This window comes from Ascaphus truei, chromosome 1 (assembly GCF_040206685.1).
Source record: "Ascaphus truei isolate aAscTru1 chromosome 1, aAscTru1.hap1, whole genome shotgun sequence".
Taxonomy (NCBI): Eukaryota; Metazoa; Chordata; class Amphibia; order Anura; family Ascaphidae; genus Ascaphus; species Ascaphus truei.
The window spans coordinates 546805515-546833480 of NC_134483.1; the positions used below are offsets into that span (position 1 = coordinate 546805515).

Sequence of the window (27966 nt, forward strand, 5' to 3'; positions counted from 1 at the left end):
AGGGTCTTAACGAGCCAGCCTTCTTTTTCACAAAGAAGAAACCTGCCCTGGCGGGGGAGGTGGAATTCCGGATAAATCCTTTCTTAAGATTCTCCTGGATGTAGGTCGCCATAAGCACAGTCTCGGGCATGGATAAGGGATTTGAGTTAGACTTGGGGAGTGTGGTTCCAGGAATTAATTCAATAGGACAGTCGTACAAACGATGAGGTGGTAGAACTTCAGCCTGAGTTTTGTTAAAGACATCTAAAAAGTCATGGTATACATCCGGAAGGGTACAGAGAAGAACTGGTGTTGAGACCAGCGAGCACGGTAACGGGAGGAGTGACCATCTTCTCCAAGGTAGGAGCCCACTGGATCGGTAATTCGTTGGTCCAATCAACACACGGGTTGTGAAGCTGGAGCCATGGCAATCCTAGAATAACCTGGAAAGTAGGAGAGTGGAAAACATTGAAGATGATGACTTCAGTATGACCATCCGCGGTGGTCAGGGTGAGAGGAATAGATTCCCAAATAATGAAGGCTGGTTGGAGCGGTCGACCGTCGATAGCCTCCTGGCCGATGGGTGACTTCTTCTTGACAAATGGGATTTGATTGTTGCAGGCATAGTCGTGATCCAAAAAGTTACCACCAGACCCGGAGTCGATCAAAGGCTTCAACCTCTACCTTAACATTAGGACCCACAAGAGTTATGGGGAGAAGGATTCTCTTCGGTAGCTCTTCGGGGGAAGAGGGGCAAGGAGAATTGGTACCCAGTAGAAGCCCCTCTACCTTTACTGGGCGTTCTCGTATCCCGGTTTCAGACGACAGTGACGTAGTTGGTGTTCCGGGAAACCGCAGTAGTAGCAGAGTCCCTCCTCTCGACAGCGTGTTCTCTCAGCGGTCCGAAGCTCTTGGCTACCGATTTGCATCTGTTCGGGGGTGTCCAGAACAGGAAGAGCCAAAGGAGGAGACTTAGGAGAAACAGGCAAGGGTGACAGTAAACGGGCAAGCTGGCGCTCGTTGCATCGCTCTTGAATGCGCTGGTCCATCCAGATGCTGAGGGCAATGAGATCCACTAGAGATGAGGGACAAACATGTGCTGCGAGGTCATCCTTGAGGGATTCAGACAAGCCCTGCCAGTTTGCTGCGGCGAGAGCTTCATCATTCTACTGAGTCTCTGCGGCGATGGTGTGGAACTCCTCCGCGTATCTTGCAGCCGAACTGCGACCCTAGGAGAGATGAAACAAGGAAGAAGAGGCAGTCTCCCTATGTGCTGGGGTGTCAAAGACCTGCTGGAACTCTCGCCGGAATTTGGGGTAGTCCTGAGTTAAATCAGATCTTTACTGCCAGAGGGGGGAAGCCCAAGCGAGAGCGTCGCCAGTGAGCAGGGCATAGACAAAGGCCACTTTAGTACGACCAGAGGGAAAGCAAGACGGGGACATCTCGAACTGGACGTCACATTGGTTCAAGATTCCCCGGCAAGTAAGGAGGTCCCGTTATACACTGGCGACACACTTTATTCGAGCTCGGCTAGTCCCACGAATTCGGGTATACCCGGGTGTATTGAGGTTTGTGACTGTTTTCTGCCCGAGTGCATTGAGGTATTTTCCAGGCAGGGATTGAAGCATTTTATTCCCACTGGCTGCAATACTGCACAGTATATATATATATACTGCATTACAATTCATGAATTTATGCCATCTGGTAGACACGCGAAGCATTGCAGCCTATTAAATCCTAATCATTATCATTTAACAGATCAGCCGCCCGTCAGCCAGGCATGAACCCAGGCAGGGAAGGCAAACGCAACGGGGCTTGTTAGAGGTGAGGAGCGGCGCATTCCAGGTATCTGCCAGGTACATACTGGGTATTTGCTCGAATAAAGTGTGTCAGTGCAGTACCGGTTGGGAGGTGGAATGCGTGGCTCCGGGTTGCCCATAGGTACAGGGGCCGGAGGTGATGGTACAGCTGGGGAATCCCGAAGTTTATGCACCACGGCGGTGTCTTGGTCACTTAAAAATTGCTAGTGTTCCATAGTGACACCTTGGCCCACCTCAAGGGGGTCTGCATTTGTTTGGCTCTGCATAGTGTAACACCTGTATGTCCGCAGACCTGGCCAGTCCCCAGTACTGAGGTGGGTAAGGGTATAACATGCACCCACAGCAGTGAGGGCGTGCCCGGAGTGTGGTAAGTTGCGTTGCCGGGCCTGGTGAAAAAGGGTTAACATTATATTTACTGAGTCCGGGGTGTCAGAATTCGGAGGGTTAATGTACAAGAGCTAGAGGTCAGGGGCAGGAGAAAGCAGTGTAGTGAGGTCCAAAGCAGAGTCCAGGGGTAGCGAGGTACACGTATTCAAGCAGAGCCAAGATCAATCCAAAAGGAATCAAACAGGGGCAGGGACAGGAACCAGAGCTGAAACAGATAACAGAGCTTGGCATAGACACTGCACACAGGAGCCACAGAGAAGCTATGCAGAGCAAGGAAGGAGTGGGCAGAGTGGGGTTATAAAGGAAGGAGGGCCAATAGAAGCAAGGGGTGGAGCAGAGGCTTGTCTGAGTGCTTGCAGGGATAGGTCCAGGTGAGCAGGGAAGGAGACAGGGGTATAATCCAAAGTAATTGCCTGCAGCCAACGGGGGGGTGGAGCCAGCGGTGCGAGAGGGCTGGTAAAAGGATCAGGTGCGCGCGCCTTCTGTAAGGCTGCCGTGCACGTGCCCCGCTCGCGTGCTTGGGCGTGTGCCGCGGAGGAACGGCTTGGTGTGGGGGAGGAACAGGTGAGAGACTGAGGGAGCGGGGAACCGGGGCAGCGAGCCGCAGTGGGGCTTGAGGTGACGGGGACACGCGGAGAGGCGCGTGTCCCCCCGATCCGTTACATGTACAATGTCAACTCCTCAGGGCAGGGACTTCTTTGCCTCATTACCTATTGTTTCATTATGCATTATCTTCATGACATTTTCTGTTTTACATATTTTAATCACATTCATGTTTCTGCATTTGTTATTTACAAATACATTATTGTATCATTTTTCCCCAAGTTAAGTTTATATTTTGAATGTAGGTTTTGTAAAGTTCAAATTATAGACACGTTTATATAATTGTTTGGGTGCCTGATAGGACTGAAAATTAAAGCATTTACTTCATGTACTCAGAATCAATGACTGTGTTTATCTGTTTGGTGGAGCTAATGATTGACATACTGTACATGTAACATATTTTAAGAATAAGCGTCCCAAACCACAGATGGAAATAACTTCAGTAGGACGATGCGAAACGTATTCCCCTGAGCTGTATAAGAAGAGCATAAGATGATTCTGTTCCCCTACACTGTCATACAGATGCAGCAGGCTTCATTGTCCCGTGTGCTGCTCTATGCCCTTGAGTTGTATGGAGAAGCTGCTGATATTCTGCATTATAATGGGATATGTTGCGTTATCTCTGAAAACAAAGCCACCCACTGTATCTCATTTGTTTCCAGTACTGTTCTGTGTGATAGTCCTGTTTGTGACACCTTGCAGATCTGTGATTCTGCGTTCCAAACCTGCACCTGATCTCCAAATGAGAAAATTTGTGGAAGAATATAAATATGTTAAAGAAGGAGAAATCATCATTGGAGGAGTGTTCACTGTGAATTATGCGTTGGAGGAGTTCCCAGAGAAAAGGGGGCTTGTCCCCGAAATGCTGTGTTTGGGGTAAGTCACTACTCTTACATACACTAGCGATCAAAATAAATAATCACACTGTCTGTCCTTGTTAAGCCTCCAAGTCCCTTCTCAGCAGGAGTGTGTGAGGTGTGTAGGTAGATGCATTATTAAAGGTTATCTCTCTTTACTGGCTAGCACAGGAATATTTATAGTTTAAACACTTTAACCCATATTACTAAGTGATGCTATGCCATAAATCCCCTTCTGGTGATACCTTATGGCCCATTCATGTGAATGAGATATATGGTGTCTTCTGCTGCAGGAAGGTGTCTAATGACAAGGTGCCACATACTGTAATCAAAATGTATCTTGGAGAGGGTTAGGGACTGGGGCAGGCTGGAGGAAACTGTGTGATGTGGCAGCTCTCTGATTTTCTGCCTTTAATGCTTCTTAAATGATAGAGATTTTATTGTGTGTGTTTTTGTTGAAGCTGCTATCACACAGTATTATTGTAGGTAACAGAGGCAGCAATCCTTACTGAATACATCATTCTCATGTTTATATAGATCGTATATGTGAGTCCAATAATGGTGCCAAATATGATATGAGATACTGTAGGAAAAATGCATATACTGTATACAGGAAAGCATTAGTGATCTGTGAATGTCTTCAAATGGGATTCACTAAATATTTTGCATTGATCAAATTTGGACAATTTCTCTAGATTTTAGTCTGACTAGTGATTTTTGTTTGTTGCAAAGCTTGTCATTTTTGCATTTTTTTTGGAGAAAATTCCCACCAAGCAAATGACACCTGATTCACAGACTTCAGCAACATCTGTGCACATCTTTTGTAAAGACAATAGGTAATTAGTAAAAAATTACTTCACTGCCGCTCTTTGATTCACTTTACACATGTATCTTGGTCTCACAATCTTTGTGAATTACTATTTCTAGTTAAACGGATTCTGAATAACGTTTTTATATTCTTGGCAGAGTATGAGAAAATATGAATATTAGATATATAATTCCATTTGAATTGTGAATATTTCGCTCATTTACTTTCTGCCCTAAATATTACTGAGAAGTGACAATGAGGGGGTAACCAGGCTCTCAATAAGGGTTTAAGCCCATTTGGTTACCTCTACTCGATGTATTGGAGTTCAAGAGTGTCAGCTCTTGATCCCAACCGTTGTACATGCATAATGTGTAAATGTGCGACAATGAAGCATGTATGTGTTTTTGCCTATCCAGGGATGCCAGAAGGAAGGTATGAGTTTCAAGGTTTTTTTTTGAAGAGAAAGTGTTGTCAGAATGTGCCTAGGTTGTTGAGGTCCAGGGTTTCTTGTGACCCTAAAAATGTACCCAGGTCTTATGTCTGATTCCTGGATACATTTATGCACATTGTTCCGGCAATATCTCCTCTTGAAAACACTTGCGCGACTCACTGCTAGGGTTCCCTGCTAATGCACAGTCCAGAATGTAAATGGTGCAAAGGGATGCAAAGTGCCCCTGTAACTATTAAGGGTCCCCAGGTTAAGGGGGATACCCAGGTAATGCCCAGGTAACCAGAACATCTAAAGGGGTTCATGGGTGCTCCAACAATAGATAAAATTGTGGGGGGACTCTCAGAGTTCAGTCCAAGTCTATGAGATAGTGTGTGGGGAATATAGGCTAGTAGAAAATAAAGTGCAGTTTTCTATGCTATTCCCCTTACCCAGAGACTTACAAAATGGAAAAGTATATTTTTATTAACATTGTATTTGGTGTAAAATGTTATGCACGGTAATGGGCTGGAACAAGAACCAATGTTCTGACAGACTACCAGGGGCTACCAAGTTGGTGACAGTAAGTCTGTAGGACATCGGAGTTGAAAGCCACCAGAGGATGCCTGAGGTGTGAAGATTATTTCTGTAGTAGGGAAGGGCTCAAGTATCCACGTTCTGGAATTAATGGAAGTTGTACGGACTGCCATTTGCCCCAGCAGACTTGGAGAAGACTAAGCCAGCAGGTGGCATCTGAATAGCAAGGGACTAAGGTGGCAAACTTGCACATGACCTTGCAGATTCAGATTCCACGCTTAGACGGCTATAGAGATCGGCATTGCTCTCATTGGCTGAAAGGAATGTTTCCATGCTGTGATTGACTGTAGTATTTTGGGAATGAACTCCAAAATAATATAAGAAACCCCTGTGCCGATCAAACAGGAGATTCTCAGCGCCAGAACAACGGCGGGACTAAAAAGTGCTCTTGCGCGAATAGCAAGGCACTGGCTTCAGAAATCTTTGCTCGGAAAACATTCTAAGTCCAGATTTTCACAGCCAAGTTGTCACAATTGAACGTAGCGGTCGTGGCTAGGATTTCAGGCTAATTTTAGTTCCAGGATGTTTGGAGCTAAGTCCTGGTCAAGGAAACACTCTGTTTTAGAGGTCACAGTAGCTAGGAAAGTCTATTTTTTTACCCCATTTCCCAAGTAACTGTGTCTTTTGTTATGTAGTTTGTGAATCATTGTTTGTATGTATTTTCATGTGAAAAATATCACAATTTATTTCACTTTACATGTTTTGCTCAATCTATGATCCTGGTTAAAAGGTGTAAATGCCTGATCTCCTTTGACAGTGACCAAGCAAGGGCTGATTTAAGGAAAACTGTTCCGCTTGCAGGACAGTCTGTGTAAAGAAAGCATAATCTCTTCCTTCTGTGCTATAAAAGATTTTGTGAGTGGATGAGTTTGATGGTATATAGCAGGGGTGGAAAAACCTGAGGGTACCTGATGAAGGAGCAAAAAAATACAAATCAACTGAAAAATCGATTAATAAACATACCGAAATTCTTACCATTATAAAACATGTCAGGGGAAACATGAATATTAACATACATTTTAAAAATTATCATCATTTTACCAATTTACAAATGCAGTGGTCTAGATTCAACCACATCTCAGTGTAAAAACTGCAAGATGCCATCACAACCTTGTGAGATGGTCCGCAGCAGACTAATGATCCAGCAAATTAACACAGTGGGGGTCCCAGCTGTGTGAATCCTTCTGAGTTCTACCTGTCTGTAAGAGACGGCAAGTAAGAGAAAGACTGAATCAGTCTCTCGTGATCCTCCTCCAGCTGAGTCTATGTCCGACCGGCGGTCGGATGTCCATGTACCTCACACCGGGTTACGATTATGGGATGGTGCCAGGTCTGGTACCGACCTGACCATCTGTCCATCTTCGCCTGGTGGCACAAAACTTAAAGTGACAAGAGAAACCTGCGCTTTTCATGCCTTGTGTAATGTGTGTAAATCACTACTTGTTTTGCGAGCTTGCAATCTACGAGTTACTCTTTATGTCTATAATGCAGGACTTTATAGCATAAAGCTCAATTATCAAACCTTTACCAACAGTAAATACTGATGCAGCGGCCGTTATTCGAACACTTTACGTGGCAATTAATGCGGGAAACATCCCACTTCTGATTGGCTGAAGTACTGTACCATGTGAGGGGGTCCATCTTTCTTTTGATGACGTCGTCTTAAAGCTGCAGTTCAGTCTTTTTTTTTAAATTTTTTATTTTAATTCAATAGTTTCATGTGGGCAATCTCTAATTACCTAAAGAACTGTATAGCTGCCAGTCAATTCGTTCTCCGTGTATTGATCGGCGAAATTTGGCGACATCATTAGATATGAGAAATGTTTTTCCTCTGCTTCTGTCACTCAGTGGAAGCTCATGAATATTCATGAGCACTCCTGCACTGACAGGGCTAACAAAGGGGTGTGAAAGGGCTTGTGACAGGACATGAAGGGGCAGTGCCTTAGTAAATGGTTGTTAAAATAGAATACAAGAAAATTGGTCTTTCAAATTTGTTTTTTTAAAAACAGAAAATGCTAAAAGTATTTTTTCTTACTACAGAACTGATTTATTTAAAAAAAAACACACATGCAAGATATTGACTGAACTGCAGCTTTAAAGGCAATTGCTGACATCATTGCCTTTAAATGACGTCATCAATTTTTTATAAAAAAAATTTTTCACGTAGTTTTCACGGCCCAATCAGACAATTTTAGACAGTATCAAATTTTCACTTACGCACAACTTCTTTCTCTTTGATCACCAGTTTTATCTCCAAACACGTGGGACAGCTATGGGGACGTCTTTTGCCCCTTCCTACGCCAACCTATTCATGGGTTGGTGGGAGATGTCCCACGTGTTTGGAGATTCGAACCCATTCAGACATCCTGTGGCGTTTTACAAGCGCTACATTGATGATCTCATTTTGATCTGGAGTGGTGGGGAGGAAGAGCTTTTGAAGTTTTTTGAGTATCTGGCTGACAATACGTTGAATTTGAGTTTTACTCATACATATGATAAATTCCAAATTAAATTTTTGGATTTGAATTTGTATGTCGATTTGGAGAACAAAATCCAATCTGACATTTACAGGAAAGAAAATGCCAGAAACTCACTTCTTCATGCTAAAAGCTGTCACGCACGCCCTCTGGTCAGAGGTATTCCGAAGGGACAGTTCCTGCGGTTACGCAGGAACTGCTCCACTTTGGGATCTTTTGAACAGAGGGCGGGCGAGATGAGGGAGAGATTCCTGTCAAGGGGGTATAACGCTAGGGACCTAGATCTGGCATATCAAAATGCCTTAGACACCGATAGAGAACAACTCATAAATATGAATGTTCGTCAACAACCACAAGGTATACGAGCGGAGTATACGGGAACACCTTTCTTTATAACCAATTATAGTGAGCAGGCCAATTGTATCAAAGCCATTATACACAAGCACTGGACCACCCTGTCTTTAGACCCCCTTTTGGGTAAATTGGTTAGTATGGGTCCCAAAATAGTGTTTAGAAAGGCAGCTACATTAGGGAACCTCCTGTCTCCCAGTATGTTAAAGCCAACCAACCGCAAAAGAACCAATATATCTATGTTTCCTAAACTCACTGGCTCGTTCAAATGCGGGCACTGTAAAATATGTCCAAATAGGATCAAGACTAAGCATTTCTCGAACCACGATGAAACACGTAGATTTCCCATCAAAACCTTTATATCATGCCAGACCAGTTTCGTGATTTACTTGTTAAAATGCGGGTGTAATAAACAATATGTAGGACTAACCAGTAGAGTCCTAAAAATCCGCATAATGGAACATCTCAGACTAATCAAAAAACACGATACTACACACCCGGTACCATTGCATTTCAATGTGTGTCCGTTGGGCTCTGTGGAGAATTTCAAATGTTGTGCCATCGAACACATTGTGTTACCACCCCGAGGAGGGGATAGATTAAGGATTTTACATCAGAGAGAGGCACACTGGATACATACACTTAATTCTCTGCAGCCCAACGGACTCAACATTGATTGGGATCTACGTTGTTTTTTTTAAGTTTTCTTTTCTTTAAATTTAAATAATTTTTTTAACTTTTCTAATAACTATCATGATGTAATGCCCCTAGGGTGAGGGCATACAGTCTAATATGCTATTCTCTATGACCATTTCTCACTGATCATTCTTGAAGCCTTCCCCCCCCCTCCCCCCCCCTCTCCCTTCCCCCCCCCCTCCCCCCTTTCCCCCCCCCTTTCCCCCCCCCCTTCCTCCTCTTCCCTCCCCCCCTTCCCTCCCCCCTCCTCCTTCCACCCCCCCCGCCTCCTTTCCCTTCACCTTTAGCCCCCCCCCCCTTTTTCCCCCTTCCCCCCCTTTACCCCCCCCCTTGTCATATTCAAGCATTAGGTGAGAGCCCAGCATATGATGTTTAATCAGCTTAAATACAGTTCACAGTTCAATCTAGTACCAACAATGTATTAGATTGATTTGAGTATAATCTTATACACAAACACAATGATAATGTATAAGCTGTTATTGCAATCTATGGGACTCAACCATGCACTAGCAGTGTTTGCAGCAACCTTTTATTCATTTTATATATCTCCAATGATTGACCTGAGTATAAGCAGTATATCTTTATTAATATTGCAATTACATTGTCATAAGTTTAACTAAGAATCAAAGTGTTTAGCACTGGTCACTTATTGACAATACATGTAAACAGGCATAAGCACTGGAGGGGTTAATGTTTTTAATTTGTAATTAAATGTTCCCGTTTTCGCGGGCTTTTCTGTATATAAGCAGGCAGCTTCCGCTTCTCCCCACTCCAAGACGAAGCCCTATTCCTAAGGGTGAAACGCGTTGAGGGGGAGAATGCGGTGCTAGCCCTTGTGTGTTCTATGAATAAAGTTTTTTGAAGATCCCAGCAGCCTCTCTGAGTCAGACATGCGCAGTTGCGCCGGAATCCTCCATTGTTTCCAGTAACTCTTCTGACGGTGGCACGCAGGAGCAGCCGAGGTGAGCAGGCCCCAGACCGGAGATGCAGGTGAGGTAAGTTACCAACAGCCCCCTGCACCGGTCAATTCTGTGGCCAAGCGGAGCTCCCTCATGCGCTGCCCCAGTGTCTGACACAATTTCAGACTGCCACTCTGCACACTGAAGCGCAGGACAGATTCACACGTTCTGTGGGAACCATATGATGAAAATGTGACGTCATGGGCCTTTAAAAGCCTATGTCGTCTCATTTTAGAGCCAGACGGCATGGAGGGAGGACCTCCCCTCAAAGAAGAAGGCCGGGGCGTGGCTGCGGAACAGAAGAAGAGCAGATACAGACCCCTGGATTGTTATGGTTTATTTTTTTATGGTTTATTATTTTATGGTTTATTATTATATGGGTTCCTGTGCGTGGATTGGCTCGAGAGTAAGCAGTATCAACGGGAGTCGGTGAGTGGGATAAGTAATGGTAAGTTTACAAAAGAAATGTATTTTAGTTAGCTTTTACAGGATTTGAATTTTTTTTTAATGTTGAAATAAAGTGAATACCCTAACTATAGCGCTAAACCTATTTAAGTGTTAACTAAACGTGAATGTGTGCCAATTGTGAATGACAAGAGGCCAAAGCTGCCGTAGGCTTCCCACAATGCAAATTACCCCAATTTACATACAAAGCTGTGAAGGTGAAATTGGGATACCTGGCGCTTAAAGAGTCACTGTGTCCATGGGAAACAAAACCAGTCTCTGAAGAGTGTTTCAAAGTCCAAAACTTGAAGTAGATGGCTGTGATGTTTCTTTCTTGCTATTGTTCTTCAATACACCTGAAATTGATAAAAGGGTACACCATTGCGCAGTATCACTGATATTTGATGTTAGCCCCTTATTCCAACTTCCCCAGTGTGGACTGAATACACTTACAGGAGTGTTTCTTTTAGGGTACAGTGGAGACAATCTGTGCTTTATTCCCTTTATGTTCTTTATGTACCTCGAATCCCCAGGGTACTTCCTTAATGCCTTGGGATTTTCATAGTGTCCAAAATACCTCGAACTCCACGAACCCCCAAATGAGGAATGAACAGTGAAAGAAGGGGGGTCACAAATTTATTGAAAAAGGCTACTGATAAGCCCTATAAAACCGGCTAATAAGCCTGCATAAAAACAAATGAACAATGACTCACTTGTACTCACATGAATACATGTGTTACAAAATAACACAAGGATGCCGTCCGCTGCTTGTACTGCGCTTCCTGCGCTTGCACCGGAAGAGAAGGGCTCTCTCACAGCTTCTCCTGACCGGTTTGGTGTAACTGGTGTCTCTCCCCCCACTCGGTCACGTTCCGGTTTGTGACCAGCGGTTATGGCAGACTCCTCACCTCACAAGCCGCAGGGACAGCACTGCGCTCACGGGATCCTAACTCCTCCCACCCTAACGCGTTTCGTGACGTAGGCACACCACTTCCTCAAAGGGATGAGGAGTTACTGCTGAATGGAGGGTATATAAAGTTAATTCAGCAGTAACTCCTCATCCCTTTGAGGAAGTGGCGTGCCTACGTCACGAAACGCGTTAGGGTGGGAGGAGTTATGATCCCGTGAGCGCAGTGCTGTCCCTGCGGCTTGTGAGGTGAGGAGTCTGCCATAACCGCTGGTCACAAACCGGAACGTGACCGAGTGGGGGGAGAGACACCAGTTACACCAAACCGGTCAGGAGAAGATGTGAGAGAGCCCTTCTCTTCCGGTGCAAGCGCAGGAAGCGCAGTACAAGCAGCGGACGGCATCCTTGTGTTATTTTGTAACACATGTATTCATGTGAGTACATGTGAGTCATTGTTCATTTGTTTTTATGCAGGCTTATTAGCCGGTTTTATAGGGCTTATCAGTAGCCTTTTTCAATAAATTTGTGACCCCCCTTCTTTTACTGTTCATTCCTCATTTGGGGGTTCGTGGAGTTCGAGGTATTTTGGACACTACGAAAATCCCAAGGCATTAAGGAAGTACCCTGGGGATTCGAGGTACATAAAGAACATAAAGGGAATAAAGCACAGATTGTCTCCACTGTACCCTAAAAGAAACACTCCTGTAAGTGTATTCAGTCCACACTGGGGAAGTTGGAATAAGGGGCTAACATCAAATATCAGTGATACTGCGCAATGGTGTACCCTTTTATCAATTTCAGGTGTATTGAAGAACAATAGCAAGAAAGAAACATCACAGCCATCTACTTCAAGTTTTGGACTTTGAAACACTCTTCAGAGACTGTTTTTTTTTTTTAATGTGATTGATTTTTTTTATGTCCATATATTGCCTCTGTATTTATGTATGTCCCTATGGATATACATAATACTGCGCAAATAAAAGTTCCCATCTCTTCTGATTCTGGACGCAGAAGACAGTGCAGCTGAGAGGCGGCTTGCCACCACGGCAACGGGAGCGCACCGGGGTTTTGTTATTTTCATATGAGTGTCATTTTTTGTATTTTAATGTTTAAATAAACCAACATTTTTTCAAAGACTACTACTGACCCCCTGCTGTCATCTTACTTCACCCACCCCCGTTTGCTGAACGGGGGAGGGAAGGAGAATTAAAACGGGAGGATAGTGAAGGGGAACCCCCATTCAACACCCTGCCTGGCAGTAGATGTGTGCACTGTACCCCTGGAATCATCTCGGACGGGTCTATCAGAGGTACCCTACAGAAACCTTTCAAAGATTGGGCTTACACATGGCCGTGTAAGTAGTACAGGCATACCCCGCATTAACGTACGCAATGGGACCGGAGCATTATGTAAAGCGAAAATGTACTTAAAGTGAAGCACTACCTTTTTCCTACTTATCGATGCATGAACTGTACGGCAATCGTCATATACGTGCATAACTGATGTAAATAACACACGTGTAAAAGGCTCTATAGTCTCCCCGCTTGCGCACAGCTTCGGTACAGGTAGGGAACCGGTATTTCTGTTCAGGACGTGCTGACAGGCGCATGCGTTAGCTGCCGTTTTCCTATTGAGCGATATGTACTTACTCGCGAGTGTACTTAAAGTGAGTGTCCTTAAAGTGGGGTATGCCTGTATATGGTTACCACCATTTTTTATTTCTCCCTCCATTCCCATTCCCAATCTACTGTAACTAACCATCTGGGATAACAAGAAGTTTCAGCTGCAAGATACCCCTGTGTATTTATACTCACACAGGGCCGTGTGAGTATTTCATTATTAATATTTTACTCCACGTCCATTTTTTGAAGGTTTTTGAAGGTTTTTGACCAGTTATTTTAATCAGAATACTGTGGTTGAAGGTGTTTTTTTCCCTCTAACCCCTTCCTCCCCCTATTTTCTTTTGTTCCCATGTACATTAAGGGTTTGGATACCCCTTTCTGGGGTTGAGCAGAAGGACTCACTAGGATTCACGGACTCCACTGTGAAAGACCACATTTATTGGTTTGGAATAGGTATTGTATTGTACCCTCCACCCTGACCTAATATCCTAAAGGTAAGTGCCCGTTTTTTTGTTTGCACAGAGCAAATAAAAGCTTGTATTGCTCATGTTTGCTTGCTTTTTTTGATGCATTTTTAACTGTATTTTGCAGCTTGGTGTGCAAATGTGTTTGCTATGGTTTATTTCAGGGGGGGGGCTTGCTTTTTATTGTTGGTTAGATTTAGTTGATTGATGGTAATTTATTTCTGATTCCTTGTTTTGTTTCTAGGATTTGAATAGTGAATTGTGTACAGTAATTGATTTAGATTGTATTGTAATTGATTTGTGAATGGATTGATTTATGGTAATAAATTTATTTTATTTTATTTAGAGCATTGCTTGGCATACAGTACTGTAGTGTAGTATGTGTCAGAATGTACTAGTACTGTATTGCGGGTGGTAGTAAGTACAGTAGAACTGTATTTATTTTATTATACTACTGTAGTTAATGTGTTTAATAATGGATCAAATAATCTATTATCCATATCTGGATAATAGTTATTTTGGCCCATTAATGTAATGTACTGTACAGTATGTGTGTTTGGTGGTACGGGGGGGGCGGTGATTTATTTAAATGTACTGTACTGTGTAGGCCATGTTTTAGGTTTCTTACACACAGGGTTGGCACCAGTGCCTTAACCCCTTCATTGCCTTAGCGGGCATTGCTAAGGTATTGAAGCTGCTTACATTTTTAATTTGTATTTATTGTGTGCGTGAGCAGGGGGTCTCCTGAGCTGAACAAAGTTTATTTCAGCCTTGGAGACCCCCTACTTTCCGAGTTACAGGCCCAGTTATGGGGTCCCCGTATCCCTCTAGTCCCGCGGTCACGTGACCCACATGATTTTAACATGGCGTGGATACCGGCACCCCATAACTGGGCCTGTAACTCGGGAAGTAGGGGGTCTCCAAGGCTGAAATCAACTTTGTTCAGCTCAGGAGACCCCCTGCTACAAAACTGTAATTTTAGAAGTTTACTAAAACCCCCGCTATTGCCTGTGAGAGGTGCGCAGTTAGAGGGATTGATTCAGACTTTCTTTCTGCGTGTCTATTACACACAGGCAGACGCCGATAGCATTTACACAGCAGGGGTCCCTGTTTTGGAAAGCTAACGCGCCGCGGTCATTTAAAAAAAATAACGCGCCAAAACCGGGGAGAATTAGGGGATTATATCTGTCACGGTAATTTATGACAAGTTCTAATATACACCAAATAACTGGGTTGAACTGAACGAGGCTTAGATATACAGTGGCGACCAACTTTATTCTAACCCGGCTAGCTCCGCGAATTTCAGATTATCCCGGTTATGTGCGGTTTTGTGTCGTTTTCGGCTGGAGTGTATTGCGTTATTTTTGCGCCCGTGATTTAAGCATTTTTTGTTCCCGCTGTCTGCAATTCTGCAATGCCGTGTAAAAACTCATGGGGGCGTTTGCGAGCTGTTGTCTTTGAAGTCTAATACCTTCGCGGTTCAACCTACGTCAGTACACAGTCTGTGCGTGCGTGCGCGCGCAGTAATATTAAAATTGCATATTTAATTTATTTTAAAGTACTGTACATGCATTTGCATCCTGTGCTGCTGTACGGTATTGTACTGTATGTCTCATTTGGAAATTGTTGAAATGCATAGGCGTGTACAGTACTGTTGCAGTGTAAAGGGAACCCTCGCTACTGACATTGTGAGTAGCACTTTTGGCAATATTGTATCTCCTTTCACATGTCAGTGATACACACAGTATCAAACATTTGGAAACCATACACTGTATCATTCCATATACTGTACTTGCCTGCCCTGTTAGAGGGTATAGAGCTACAGTAGCTAAGAATTTATTTGGGATACATACTCCCTTTTAGTCTACCCTTCTACCCTTCCTCCACCTTATTTTTAATTCGCCACTAACATAGGATTCTTGTTCCAGGTTTCTGTTCATTCTGACTTAGCCGCGCTGGTTTGAAACGGCTTTCTCCGCCATTTCGGTCAATGATAGGACCTTCCTCGCCGGTGTGACCCTTTCTCTTCACTATTACTGCTCAGACCCTGTTGGGGTCAAGTGAGAGTGTTCCTAACATCTGGGGGCAAATTGAATTTTATTTCTAGGTGCCTTAGAACAGAAGTTCGCAGCCAATTGGCCGTGAACTTGACCGAGGCCCTAAGTAGTTCCCACGCCAATTGCGCGAATATAATTTAAAATAATCCGTTCTGTGGGTCTGAGCGGGTTGAAATTCGCCTGGTCCTCATGCGGAAGGACCCTTGCCATAGTGGCAAAATATCAGCCTTCCACGACCCCCGGAACCGGAGATACCAAAAGACAGTTTAAAAGCACATTACCAAAGTGGCTTTTTTTTCTGCCATGCAAATCAATGGCAGAAACCTAAACTTTAACATTACCCTGACTCCGTTTTGTTTCCACGAGAGGGTCGCAATTTGCCATGCAATCCTGCCGCAACTAGGACTACATGGTGACCGAATCTGAGCCCTCTAGGTTGCACAGAACCGGAGTTGTGGGTTCCAGGTTTCTGCTCATTCTGACTTAGCCGTTTCAAAGCTTTCTCCGCCATTGCGCTCAATGATAGGACCCTCCTCGCCGGCGTGACTTTTTCTCGCTGCCATTACTGGTCGGACACTGTTGGGGTGAAGTGAGAGGGTTCCTAACATCTAGGGGAAAAATTAATTTTATTTCTAGGTGCCCTAGAACAGAAGTTCCCACGCCAATTGCCCTAGTTCCCACGCCAATTGCGCGATCATTGCTCTTTTTTTAAAATGTTGCCGATCTTGCGGCCTTGCGGTCAGGCAGTAAAAAAACGGTGCAGCAAGCCTCGACATTTGTTACACTGTCAAAGGAGCAAATGGAAACAATGTGAGACAAATCAACATGTCCTTTTATTGGTGGAGTCAGTACAAAAACATTTATTTACAAATACTGTACAATGTTGAAACATTTAAAGTGCACAGCAATTCAAACCATCAACAGGTGTATGGTTTACTGCTACAGTACAGTACATGTGTGAAAACATTTGTCAGTCAGTATGGTTTACAGTCACATGTTTTAAATACAATACAGTACATTCTTTAATAACTTTAAAATATAAATATATAAATATAATTTAAAATAATCCGTTCTGTGGGTCTGAGCGGGTTGAGATTGCACCAGTACAGTCCTAGAGGGCAGCAAACAGGGCAGGTTTTCAGGGCAACCTTGAAAAACGTGCCTGTTTGCGGCCCTCAGGGACTGGAGTCGTGCATGTCCTTTGTAAAAAAACACACAACAACGCGTTGCTCATTTTCTGCAGTTACTATTGTCATTGTGTTTTTAATCCCTCCCTAGCCAAGCGTCAATCGGCTGAGTCACCCTATCCTACCAACCCCCTCTCTCCACTGGGTTGTTAATCTTTTGCATATTGCCATTGTGTTCTTAATCCGCCCATAGCCGAGCTACAAAGACTCAGTACGCCTGCGTCTAATCACACCATCCCCCTCCCAACCCTTAGAGGCCTGTTTTGTTAACGGTAACGCTTTGGAAAATCCCCTCTCGAATTGGAAATGTAAATCTGATGTGCACAGCACAGTGAGAATTGAGAGTACACTGATATTGCATCAGGGTGTGAAAACATTTGTCAGTCAGTATGGTTTACAGTCACATGTTTTAAATACAATACAGTACATTCTTTAATATCTTTAAAATAAACATATATAAATATATAAATATAATTTAAAACAATCCGTTCTGTGGGTCTCAGCGGGTTGAAATTCGCCTGGTCCTCATGCGGAAGGACCCTTGCCATTGTGGCAAAATATCAGCCTTCCAGGACCCCCGGAACCGGAGATACCATAAGACAGTTTAAAAGCACATTACAAAAGTGGCTTTTTTTCTGCCATGCAAGTCAATGGCAGAAACCTGAACTTTAACATTACCCTGACTCCGTTCTGTTGCCACGAGAGGGTCGCAATTTGCCATGCAATCCTGCCGCAACTAGGACTACATGGTGACCGAATCTGAGCCCTCTAGGTTGAACAGAACCGGAGTTATGGGTTCCAGGTTTCTGCTCATTCTGACTTAGCCGTTTCAAAGCAGCGTGGGTTTCTCTGCCATTACGCTCAATGGTAGGACCCTCCTCGTCGGCGTGACCCTTTCTCACCGCCATTACTGCTCGGACCCTGTTGGGGTCAAGTGAGAGGGTTCCTAACATCTAGGGGCAAAATTAATTTTATTTCTAAGTGCCCTAGAACAGAGGTTCCCACGCCAATTGACCTAGTTCCCACGCCAATTGCGCGCTCATTGCTCTTTTTTTACAATGTTGCCGAGCTTGCGGCATTGCTTTCAGGCAGTAAAAAAAACAGTGCAGCAATTCAACATGTTCCTTTATTGGTGGAGTCAGTACAAAAACATTTATTTACAAATACTGTACAATGTTTAAACATTTAAAGTGCACAGCAATTCTAACCATCAACACACAATAATACATACTGCAGCCTTTATTAAATTCTTTTGACAGATTGAAATCAGAGAAACATGTACAAAACATTTGTAAAACATGGAGATACGGTACATGAAAATGGACGTTTATACTATATGAATATTAATTTGCCTATAGAATATCTACTGTTTGTTTTTGGTGCATATGACACAGGGAGTTAAAGTGACTTGCTTTTTATGTACTGTATTTGGGGGTTGTATTTGGGGGTTTATTCATCAAATTATTATGATGAGCTGCCTTTTGAAATTACAGTGCTGTTAACTATTTCAGCCACACACATCCAGAGTTTTTAATCCCTCCCTAGCCAAGCGTCAATCGGCTGAGTCACCCTATCCTACCAACCCCCTCTCTCCACTGGGTTGTTAATCTTTTGCATATTGCCATTGTGTTCTTAATCCGCCCATAGCCGAGCTACAAAGACTCAGTACGCCTGCGTCTAATCACACCATCCCCCTCCCAACCCTTAGAGGCCTGTTTTGTTAACGGTAACGCTTTGGAAAATCCCCTCTCGAATTGGAAATGTAAATCTGATGTGCACAGCACAGTGAGAATTGAGAGTACACTGATATTGCATCAGGGTGTGAAAACATTTGTCAGTCAGTATGGTTTACAGTCACATGTTTTAAATACAATACAGTACATTCTTTAATATCTTTAAAATAAACATATATAAATATATAAATATAATTTAAAACAATCCGTTCTGTGGGTCTCAGCGGGTTGAAATTCGCCTGGTCCTCATGCGGAAGGACCCTTGCCATTGTGGCAAAATATCAGCCTTCCAGGACCCCCGGAACCGGAGATACCATAAGACAGTTTAAAAGCACATTACAAAAGTGGCTTTTTTTCTGCCATGCAAGTCAATGGCAGAAACCTGAACTTTAACATTACCCTGACTCCGTTCTGTTGCCACGAGAGGGTCGCAATTTGCCATGCAATCCTGCCGCAACTAGGACTACATGGTGACCGAATCTGAGCCCTCTAGGTTGAACAGAACCGGAGTTATGGGTTCCAGGTTTCTGCTCATTCTGACTTAGCCGTTTCAAAGCAGCGTGGGTTTCTCTGCCATTACGCTCAATGGTAGGACCCTCCTCGTCGGCGTGACCCTTTCTCACCGCCATTACTGCTCGGACCCTGTTGGGGTCAAGTGAGAGGGTTCCTAACATCTAGGGGCAAAATTAATTTTATTTCTAAGTGCCCTAGAACAGAGGTTCCCACGCCAATTGACCTAGTTCCCACGCCAATTGCGCGCTCATTGCTCTTTTTTTACAATGTTGCCGAGCTTGCGGCATTGCTTTCAGGCAGTAAAAAAAACAGTGCAGCAATTCAACATGTTCCTTTATTGGTGGAGTCAGTACAAAAACATTTATTTACAAATACTGTACAATGTTTAAACATTTAAAGTGCACAGCAATTCTAACCATCAACACACAATAATACATACTGCAGCCTTTATTAAATTCTTTTGACAGATTGAAATCAGAGAAACATGTACAAAACATTTGTAAAACATGGAGATACGGTACATGAAAATGGACGTTTATACTATATGAATATTAATTTGCCTATAGAATATCTACTGTTTGTTTTTGGTGCATATGACACAGGGAGTTAAAGTGACTTGCTTTTTATGTACTGTATTTGGGGGTTGTATTTGGGGGTTTATTCATCAAATTATTATGATGAGCTGCCTTTTGAAATTACAGTGCTGTTAACTATTTCAGCCACACACATCCAGAGTTTTTAATCCCTCCCTAGCCAAGCGTCAATCGGCTGAGTCACCCTAGCCTACCAACCCCCTCTCTCCACTGGGTCGTTAATCTTCTGCATATTGCCATTGTGTTCTTAATCCGCCCGTAGCCGAGCTACAAAGACTCAGTACGCCTGCGTCTAATCACACCATCCCCCTCCCCCAACCCTAAGAGGCCTGTTTTGTTAACGGTAACGCTTTGGAAAATCCCCTCTCGAATTGGAAATGTAAATCTGATGTGCACAGCACAGTGAGAATTGAGCGTAAACTGATATTGCATCACGGAAAAAAAAATGCAAAGATAAAAATAATCATGAATAATACATACTGTACAGTACTGCAGCCTTTATTAAATTCTTCTGGCAGATTGAAATCGGAGAAACATTTACAAAACATTCTTATTCATTGGTGCACTGTAGGGGTGGTTGTCAATGATAATGATTCACAGGAAAGTGAATAAATATGTATTTTATTTTATCAGGAACCAAAAAATACAAATATAAAAATAATCAGGAATAATACATAATGCAGTCTTTATTAAGTTCTTTTGGCAGCTTGAAATTGGATAACCATTTGGAAAACATTTGTAAAACATGGGGAAACATGAGTAATGCACATTTATAAGAATATTATTTAATAGTATATACAGTACTGTAATGTACTGTATAATATATATATACTATATACTGGATAGTAATATTATTTTTTCCGTCTTTATCTTTTCCTCATTCTGTCTGCAGTACAGTAGTTCATTGAGAGAGGAGAAGTTTTGTGTACATCATTACTGCTGTTTATATACTGTACATTTGACTGTACAGTACAAGCAGTTTAGACTGGACGCAACACCCCACTCCCCCTAGGCCACCCTTTTTCCTGAAACGACAAGAAAACAAAAAAATAGTGCAGTTACTGTACTGTACTGTATGTGCGTACTGTACTGTATTATGGCAGAACTACTGTAGGTGGCTGGTGCAGCTTTCTCTGGAAAGAAAAAAATGGAGCATTTAGTAGGCAGTTACTGTAGTACTGTCAAACTAGTCTACTGTATACTGTAACTACTGTATACTCTGACTACTGTTAAATTCTATGTACTGTACTGTAACCTGATGGCTGGTGCTGCTCTCTCTGTAAAGAATAAACTAACTACTGTAGTGTATACTCTTACTTTCTGGAAAGAAAAATTCTGTGCCATACTTACCTGTATCATACTGTACTTACAATACTACAATGTTGTCTTGGAAGAAAGCTTTATTCATGATTCCTATAGCAAGAACAGAAAAGTGCTCAAAAAACTGCACAATAGTACAGTACAGTGCATACGGTAAGGCAACACTAGTCAAATACAGTGCATTAGGCGACATTATATTTGATACATTTAACCTTCAAAGATGACAATGCATCCCGGTCCACGCCTAGAGATGGCACCCCACACATGCAGCTTCACAGGGTGTTTTGGCTGCGGCTTCAAAGATAAATATGGTTTTTGTGGAACGCAAATCTTGCAAATCTCTCCAGCGACACAGTAGACTCATCAGTGAAGATGCAATCCTGGAAAGTCTCCCCACTGTTGATCCATGCCTGGGCCTGGACCACTCTTTTGATTTTGTTTGCGTCCCGTATCATGGGGTATGCTCTGTAATGACAAGGAATAAAAAAATTTAGCGGCACAGTGCAGTACAGTTTGCTAAACAACACTTTTACCTCCTGTACTGTCCAGTACTAACCTCACACGTCCATATTTCCATCCAATGCTGCGTCTCATCTTCTTTATGCTGTTCTCGGATACAGTCAGATTGTGCTTTTCCTGCAGAGTGTTTTTAACCCTTAATGCACTCCTCTCATCATTCTCCTCACTTATTTTGCCCACCAGAAGAGTTGTCTCCCTACAATGTAAAGAAAATATATTGTTTTATTAATATGCAGCAATATAAAATGTATATAAATATAATGTTGTAATATTAAATAAATTGAAATATACAGAAAATATAGACTGCTGTACTATAAATATAAATATACAAAATAAATATACTGTTGTAATATAAATATAAATATACATCCTATATATACCGTTGTAAGTTAAATAGAAATATACAAAAAATGTATACTGCTGTACTATAAATATAAATAGACAAAATATATATACTGTTGTACTACAAATATAAATATACACAATAAATATACAGTTGTAATATAAATATAAATATACATCCTATATATACCGTTGTAAGATAAATTGAAATATACAAAAAATGTATACTGCTGTACTATAAATATAAATAGACAAAATATATATACTGTTGTACTACAAATATAAATATACACAATAAATATACTGTTGTAATATAAATATAAATATACATCCTATATATACTGTTGTAAGATAAATTGAAATATACAAAATATGTATACTGCTGTACTATTGTCACGGTTGTGCTCGCCACAAACCTGGGTCGGACCGCGTGGCTGAGGTCGGGTTGTAAAAGCACCAACCTTAGACCGCGCAGGCTGATCTGGATTGCGCAGTTCGTAGTCGTACGTAGCAGGGTCTGGACTGGAGAAGGCAGCATCGTCGCTGGACAAGCCAGGGTCAGGACTGGAGACATCGGGGTAAACGTTGTTCAAGCAGGAGTTCGTCAACAGATAGTCAGGAGTTCCCCGCTTCAGCTTTGGAGTGCGGGAGTGGACTCTGCACGTAGGGTGACCATGGCCCATGGTACTGGTCTCAGGAACTAATAGGCAGACCGGAGTGGGCACACCGCCAGGCAGCACTGGTAACCAGTGCTTCAGCGTAAGAGTCCTGGGCGGACTGGAGAATCCTCCGCTACAACACAGGAACCAGGACACAGCCTCTGCAATAGGGAATGAGCAGCAGGCCCCAGGAACCAGAGAGCTGAAGACAACACAGGGGAAACCTCCGCTTCAGCACAGGAGGCAGGAACAGACCACTGCAAGACACTTGCAGCCGGTCTCAGGAAACAAGTAGCTGAAGTAATATGAAGAGTACTCCGCTTCAGCATCAGGAAACAGGGATCTGAAGTAACATGAAGAGTACTCCGCTTCAGCACAGGAACTAGGACAAAACAGAGATAACCCTGGCTTGTGGCAGAACATACAGTGACATCCAGGAAGGACTATGCTCGGCAGGGAGCATTGTGGGAAGGCAGTACTTAAAGGTCAGTGAACAAATAGCAGAAGGGGCGTGTGACAGCATTGCCTCAATGAGTGAATCCAGGCTGCAGTAAATATCAGGAGAAGTGTTCCAGGACTGCACAGGTCTGTAAGGCAAGGTAAACAGTAAACTGAGGTGTGGATACCTTACAACTATAAATATAAATAGACAAAATATATATACTGTTGTACTACAAATATAAATATACACAATAAATATACTGTTGTAATATAAATATACATCCTATATATACCGTTGTAAAATAAATTGAAATATACAAAATATGTATACTGCTGTACTATAAATATAAATAGACAAAATATATATATTGTTGTACTATAAATATAAATATACACTATAAATATACTGTTGTAATATAAATATAAATATACATCCTATATATACCGTTGTAAGATAAATTGAAATATACAAAAAATGTATACTGCTGTACTATAAACATAAATAGACAAACTATGTTGTAATATAAATCAACAGAAATAACAACAGTATTACAGTAGATACAGAACTGTACTGTAGATGTACTGTACTGTATGAACAGTACAGTACGTACAGTACAGTTTTCTATATTTTTTTTTTGTTAAGTTTTATAAATATACTTACGCGTTAGTTACCCTTGCTGCCCTTTTCCGGTCTCTGTTTTTTCCGTATGCATGATAGCACATGGTGCTTGATGGCACAACGTGGCCAGAAGTAGCTAACCAGCATTGGATAGCAGCAATTCGGTGTCCGCTCGTGTACATCTCCTTAATTCGCATGCTGAGATCCTTTGAAATCTTTTAACAGGCATTGCTGCGAGTAGAAAGAAATACAAATACAAGAATGTATATTCGATGTTTAGTCGATGTGTATTCTATGTGCAGTCAATACACAAAATGGATGGTGTATTTATACGGTAATGACTCACATTAGAGTACGCCCACTTTCAACACCTGTACCTTGTCGCCATGCATAGAAGGTCACACACTTTGCATACTGTAGGTCACCACTCCATGATCTTTATCTGAACTTGCCCTTGTCCAGATACTGCATTGTGCCACCTACTTCCATGGAGCATCCCCGGTTCTATGGACGCAAGAACCCACTCAACTCTGCCGTGCCTGTCATGCTGAAAAAGCGAAAGGCGGTTGCCGTTTCCACGCCAAGGGCAAAGCGACAGGCTAAGGCTAATAAAGAAAACCTTCTGCTGACCCCAAAGGTTAAGGGTTTTCTTAGACGTAAGCCTCATTATGTGAAGAAGATATACGGCGATGTACTCTCGACACAAAACGATTGGCAGCCAACCCATCGAATCCGCAGACCACTTCCTCCCATATGCTTCGACGACTCTGCTGTAGCTGTCCCGGAAACTTCAGCCCGTCTTCTGCATCCCCATCTTCTCCGGCTCCATCTGACGACGCTGCCGCCTCTGAAATCCACGGGTCACTGTCTCCTTTGCTCTTGGATGACTCTGCTTCTCGCCCGAAAATCCAAAGGTCACTTTCTCCATCCCTCTTCGACGACGCTGCCGCTTCTCCTCTACCGGGTATCCACAGGTCACCTCCTCCACTCTCCCTCGATGCTGCTTCTGTCCATGGAACCCTCATCTCATCCTCCATTGCACCCATCCCCCCAGATGTCCAGATGCCATGCACAAGAAGCAGCTCGTTAGACCGGATGCCGAATGGGATAAGTGTGGATCTCCCCGGGAATTCTATTGTGCTAGCAAAGATAGATCTGCTTCTGGAGACAATGCTAAATGTGGAACAACGGATGCTACAAATGGAACAACGGATGGATCGACGGATGGAGAAGATAGAGGCTGACATTGCGGGCATACATTATTTGCTCGGTGCTAATGCACCCCCTCCACCAGAAGAAGTAGTGTACATGTATGCCGTTGAGGAGGACATGACAACCCCGTCAAGACCACTCCTGGAGACAACACGGTGACCACGACCGGAGGAAAGCTTCCTCCCAGACAACCTACCATCGCCTGTCGCCTCAAGCACACCCGCTTCCAAAAGACCTACACCCGCTCGCATCGAAACGGTGCCCGACATCACCCTGTGCGATCTGCCACCGGAGCTCAGGGAGAATTATAGGGTGAAGAGTGCTGGTGTACCCCACAAGTATGCCTTGATCATTTTTAAGCACCATGTTCCCTACTCATTGTACTGCGAGTGGGTGTTCAAAGTGAACTACGATGGGAATCGCGCAAAAAAAGGCACTTCCTGTCAATTTAAGGAAAAACATTGTGGAAGAAATGCGGCGCTTTTATGCAGTTACAGATCCTGTAATGAGAGGCGTTCGAGACTGCATTAATGGCGTTTTGCGCCATGCAAGGAATCGGCCATGGACGGACAATGTGGAGGACTTTCAGTGAGACCATACTATTGTGCTGAACTGTATTGTACTGTACATGTTTTGCCCTACTGTTACTTAAAATGCTTCAACATTGTATTTGTAAATAAATGTTTTTGAACTGACTGCACCAATAAAAGAACATGTTGATTTGTCTTACTGTACATTGTTTCCATTTGCTCCTTTGATAGTACTGTATAACAAAATACAGTGTTTCTAGAATGTCGAGGCTTGCTGCACTGTTTATTTACTGCCTGACCGCAAAGCCGCAAGCTCGGCAACATTGTAAAAAAAGAGCAATGAGCGCGCAATTGGCGTGGGAACTAGGTCAATTGGCGTGGGAACTTCTGATCTAGGGCACTTAGAAATAAAATTAATTTTGCCCCTAGATGTTAGGAACCCCCTCACTTGACCCCAACAGGGTCCGACCAGTAATGGCGACGAGAAAGGGTCACGCCGGCGAGGAGGGTCCTATCATTGAGGGCAATGGCGGAGAAACCCGCGCTGCATTGGCGTAATGGTGGCAGAAACCTGGAACCCACAACTCCGGTTCTGTTCAATCTAGAGGGCTCAGATTCGGTCACCATGTAGTCCTAGTTGCGGCAGGATTGCATGGCAAATTGCGACCCTCTCGTGGCAACAGAAAGGAGTCAGGTTAATGTTAAAATTTAGGTTTCTGCCATTGACTTGCATGGCAGAAAAAAAGCTACTTTTGTAATGTGCTTTTAAACTGTCTTTTGGTATCTCCGGTTCCGGGGGTCGTGCAAGGCTGATATGTTGCCACTATGGCAAGGGTCCTTCCGCATGAGGACCAGACGAATTTCAACCCACTGAGACCCACAGAACAGATTATTTTAAATTATATTTATATATTTATATATGTTTATTTTAAAGATATTAAAGAATGTACTGTATTGTATTTAAAACATGTGACTGTAAACCATACTGACTGACAAATGTTTTCACACCCTGATGCAATATCAGTGTACTCTCAATTCTCACTGTGCTGTGCACATCAGATTTATATTTCCAATTCGAGAGGGGATTTTCCAAAGCATTACCGTTAACAAAACAGGCCTCTAAGGGTTGGGGGAGGGGGGTGGTGTGATTAGACGCAGGCGTACTGAGTCTTTGTAGCTCGGCTATGGGCAGATTAAGAACCCAATGCCAATATGCAGAAGATTAACGACCCAGTGGAGAGAGGGGGTTGGTAGGCTAGGATGACTCAGCCGATTGACGCTTGGCTAGGGAGGGATTAAAAACTCTGGAGGTGTGTGGCTGAAATAGTTAACAGCACTGTAATTTCAAAAGGCAGCTCATCATAATAATTTGATGAATAAACCCCCAAATACAACCCCCAAATACAGTACATAAAAAGCAAGTCACTTTAACTCCCTGTGCCCCATGCACCAAAAACAATCAGTAGATTTTCTATAGACAAATTAATATTCATACAGTATAAACGTTCAATTTTCATGTATCTCCATGTTTTACAAATGTTTTGTACATGTTTCTCCGATTTCAATCTGTCAGAAGAATTTAATAAAGGCTGCAGTATGTATTTTTGTGTGTTGATGGTTAGAATTGCTGTGCACTTTAAATGTTTCAATATTGTACAGTATTTGTAAATAAATGTTTTTGTACTGACTCCACCAATAAAGGAACATGTTTAATTGCTGCACTGTTTTTATTACTGCCTGACCGCAATGCCGCAAGCTCGGCAACATTGTAAAAAAAGAGCAATGAGCACGCAATTGGCGTGGGAACTAGGTCAATTAGCGTGGGAACTTCTGTTCTAGGGCACCTAGAGATAAAATTCATTTTGCCCCTAGATGTTAGAAAACCTCTGACTTGACCCCAACAGGGTCCGACCAGTAATGGCGACGAGAAAGGGTCACGCCGGCGAAGAGGGTCCTATCATTGACCTTAATGGCGGAGAAAGCCGCGCTGCTTTGAAACGGCTAAGTCAGAATGAGCAGAAACCTGGAACCCATAACTCCGGTTCTGTTCAAACTAGAGGGCTCAGATTCGGCCACCATGTAGTCCTAGTTCAGGCAGGATTGCATGGTAAATAGCAACCCTCTCGTGGCAACAGAACGGAGTCAGGGTAATCACGCAATTGGCGTGGGAACTAAGGCCTCGGTCAAGTTCACGGCCAATTGGCGTGGGAACTTCTGTTCCAGGGCACCTAGAAATAAAATTCATTTTGCCCCTAGATGTTAGGAACCCTCTCACTTGACCCCAACAGGGTCCAACCAGTAATTGCGACGAGAAAGGGTCACGCCGGCGAGGAGTGTCCTACCATTGAGCGTAATGGCGGAGAAACACGCGCTGCTTTGAAACGGCTAAGTCAGAATGAGCAGAAACCTGTAACCCACAACTCCGTTTCTGTTCAACCTAGAGGGCTCAGATTCGGTCACCATGTAGTCCTAGTTGCGGCAGGATTGCATGGCAAATTGCGACCCTCTCGTGGCAACAGAACGGAGTCAGGGTAATGTTAAAGTTCAGGTTTCTGCCATTGACTTGCATGGCAGAAAAAAAGCCACTTTGGTAATGTGCTTTTAAACTGTCTTTTGGTATCTCCGGTTCCGGGGGTCTTGGAAGGCTGATATTTTGCCACAATGGCAAGGGTCCTTCCGCATGAGGACCAGGCGAATTTGAACCCGCTCAGACCCACAGAACGGATTATTTTAAATAATATTCGCGCAATTGGCGTGGGAACTACTTAGGGCCCCGGTCAAGTTCACGGCCAATTGGCGTGGGAACTTCTGTTCTAGGGCACCTAGAGAAAAAATTCATTTTG

The 27966-nt window shown here is 43.2% G+C and overlaps 1 protein-coding gene across 1 annotated transcript in view; it reads left to right on the forward strand.

Moving 5' to 3' along the window:
- The first annotated feature begins 3376 nt into the window (after window positions 1–3376).
- Window positions 3377–27966, forward strand: part of LOC142467903 (vomeronasal type-2 receptor 26-like) — a 335755-nt gene continuing 311165 nt past the window's right edge. Inside the window, exon 1 of the mRNA XM_075573868.1 lies at window positions 3377–3665. Coding sequence (XP_075429983.1) covers window positions 3391–3665 — 275 coding nt within the window. The 5' untranslated portion in view covers window positions 3377–3390. The remainder of the gene's footprint in view (window positions 3666–27966) is intronic.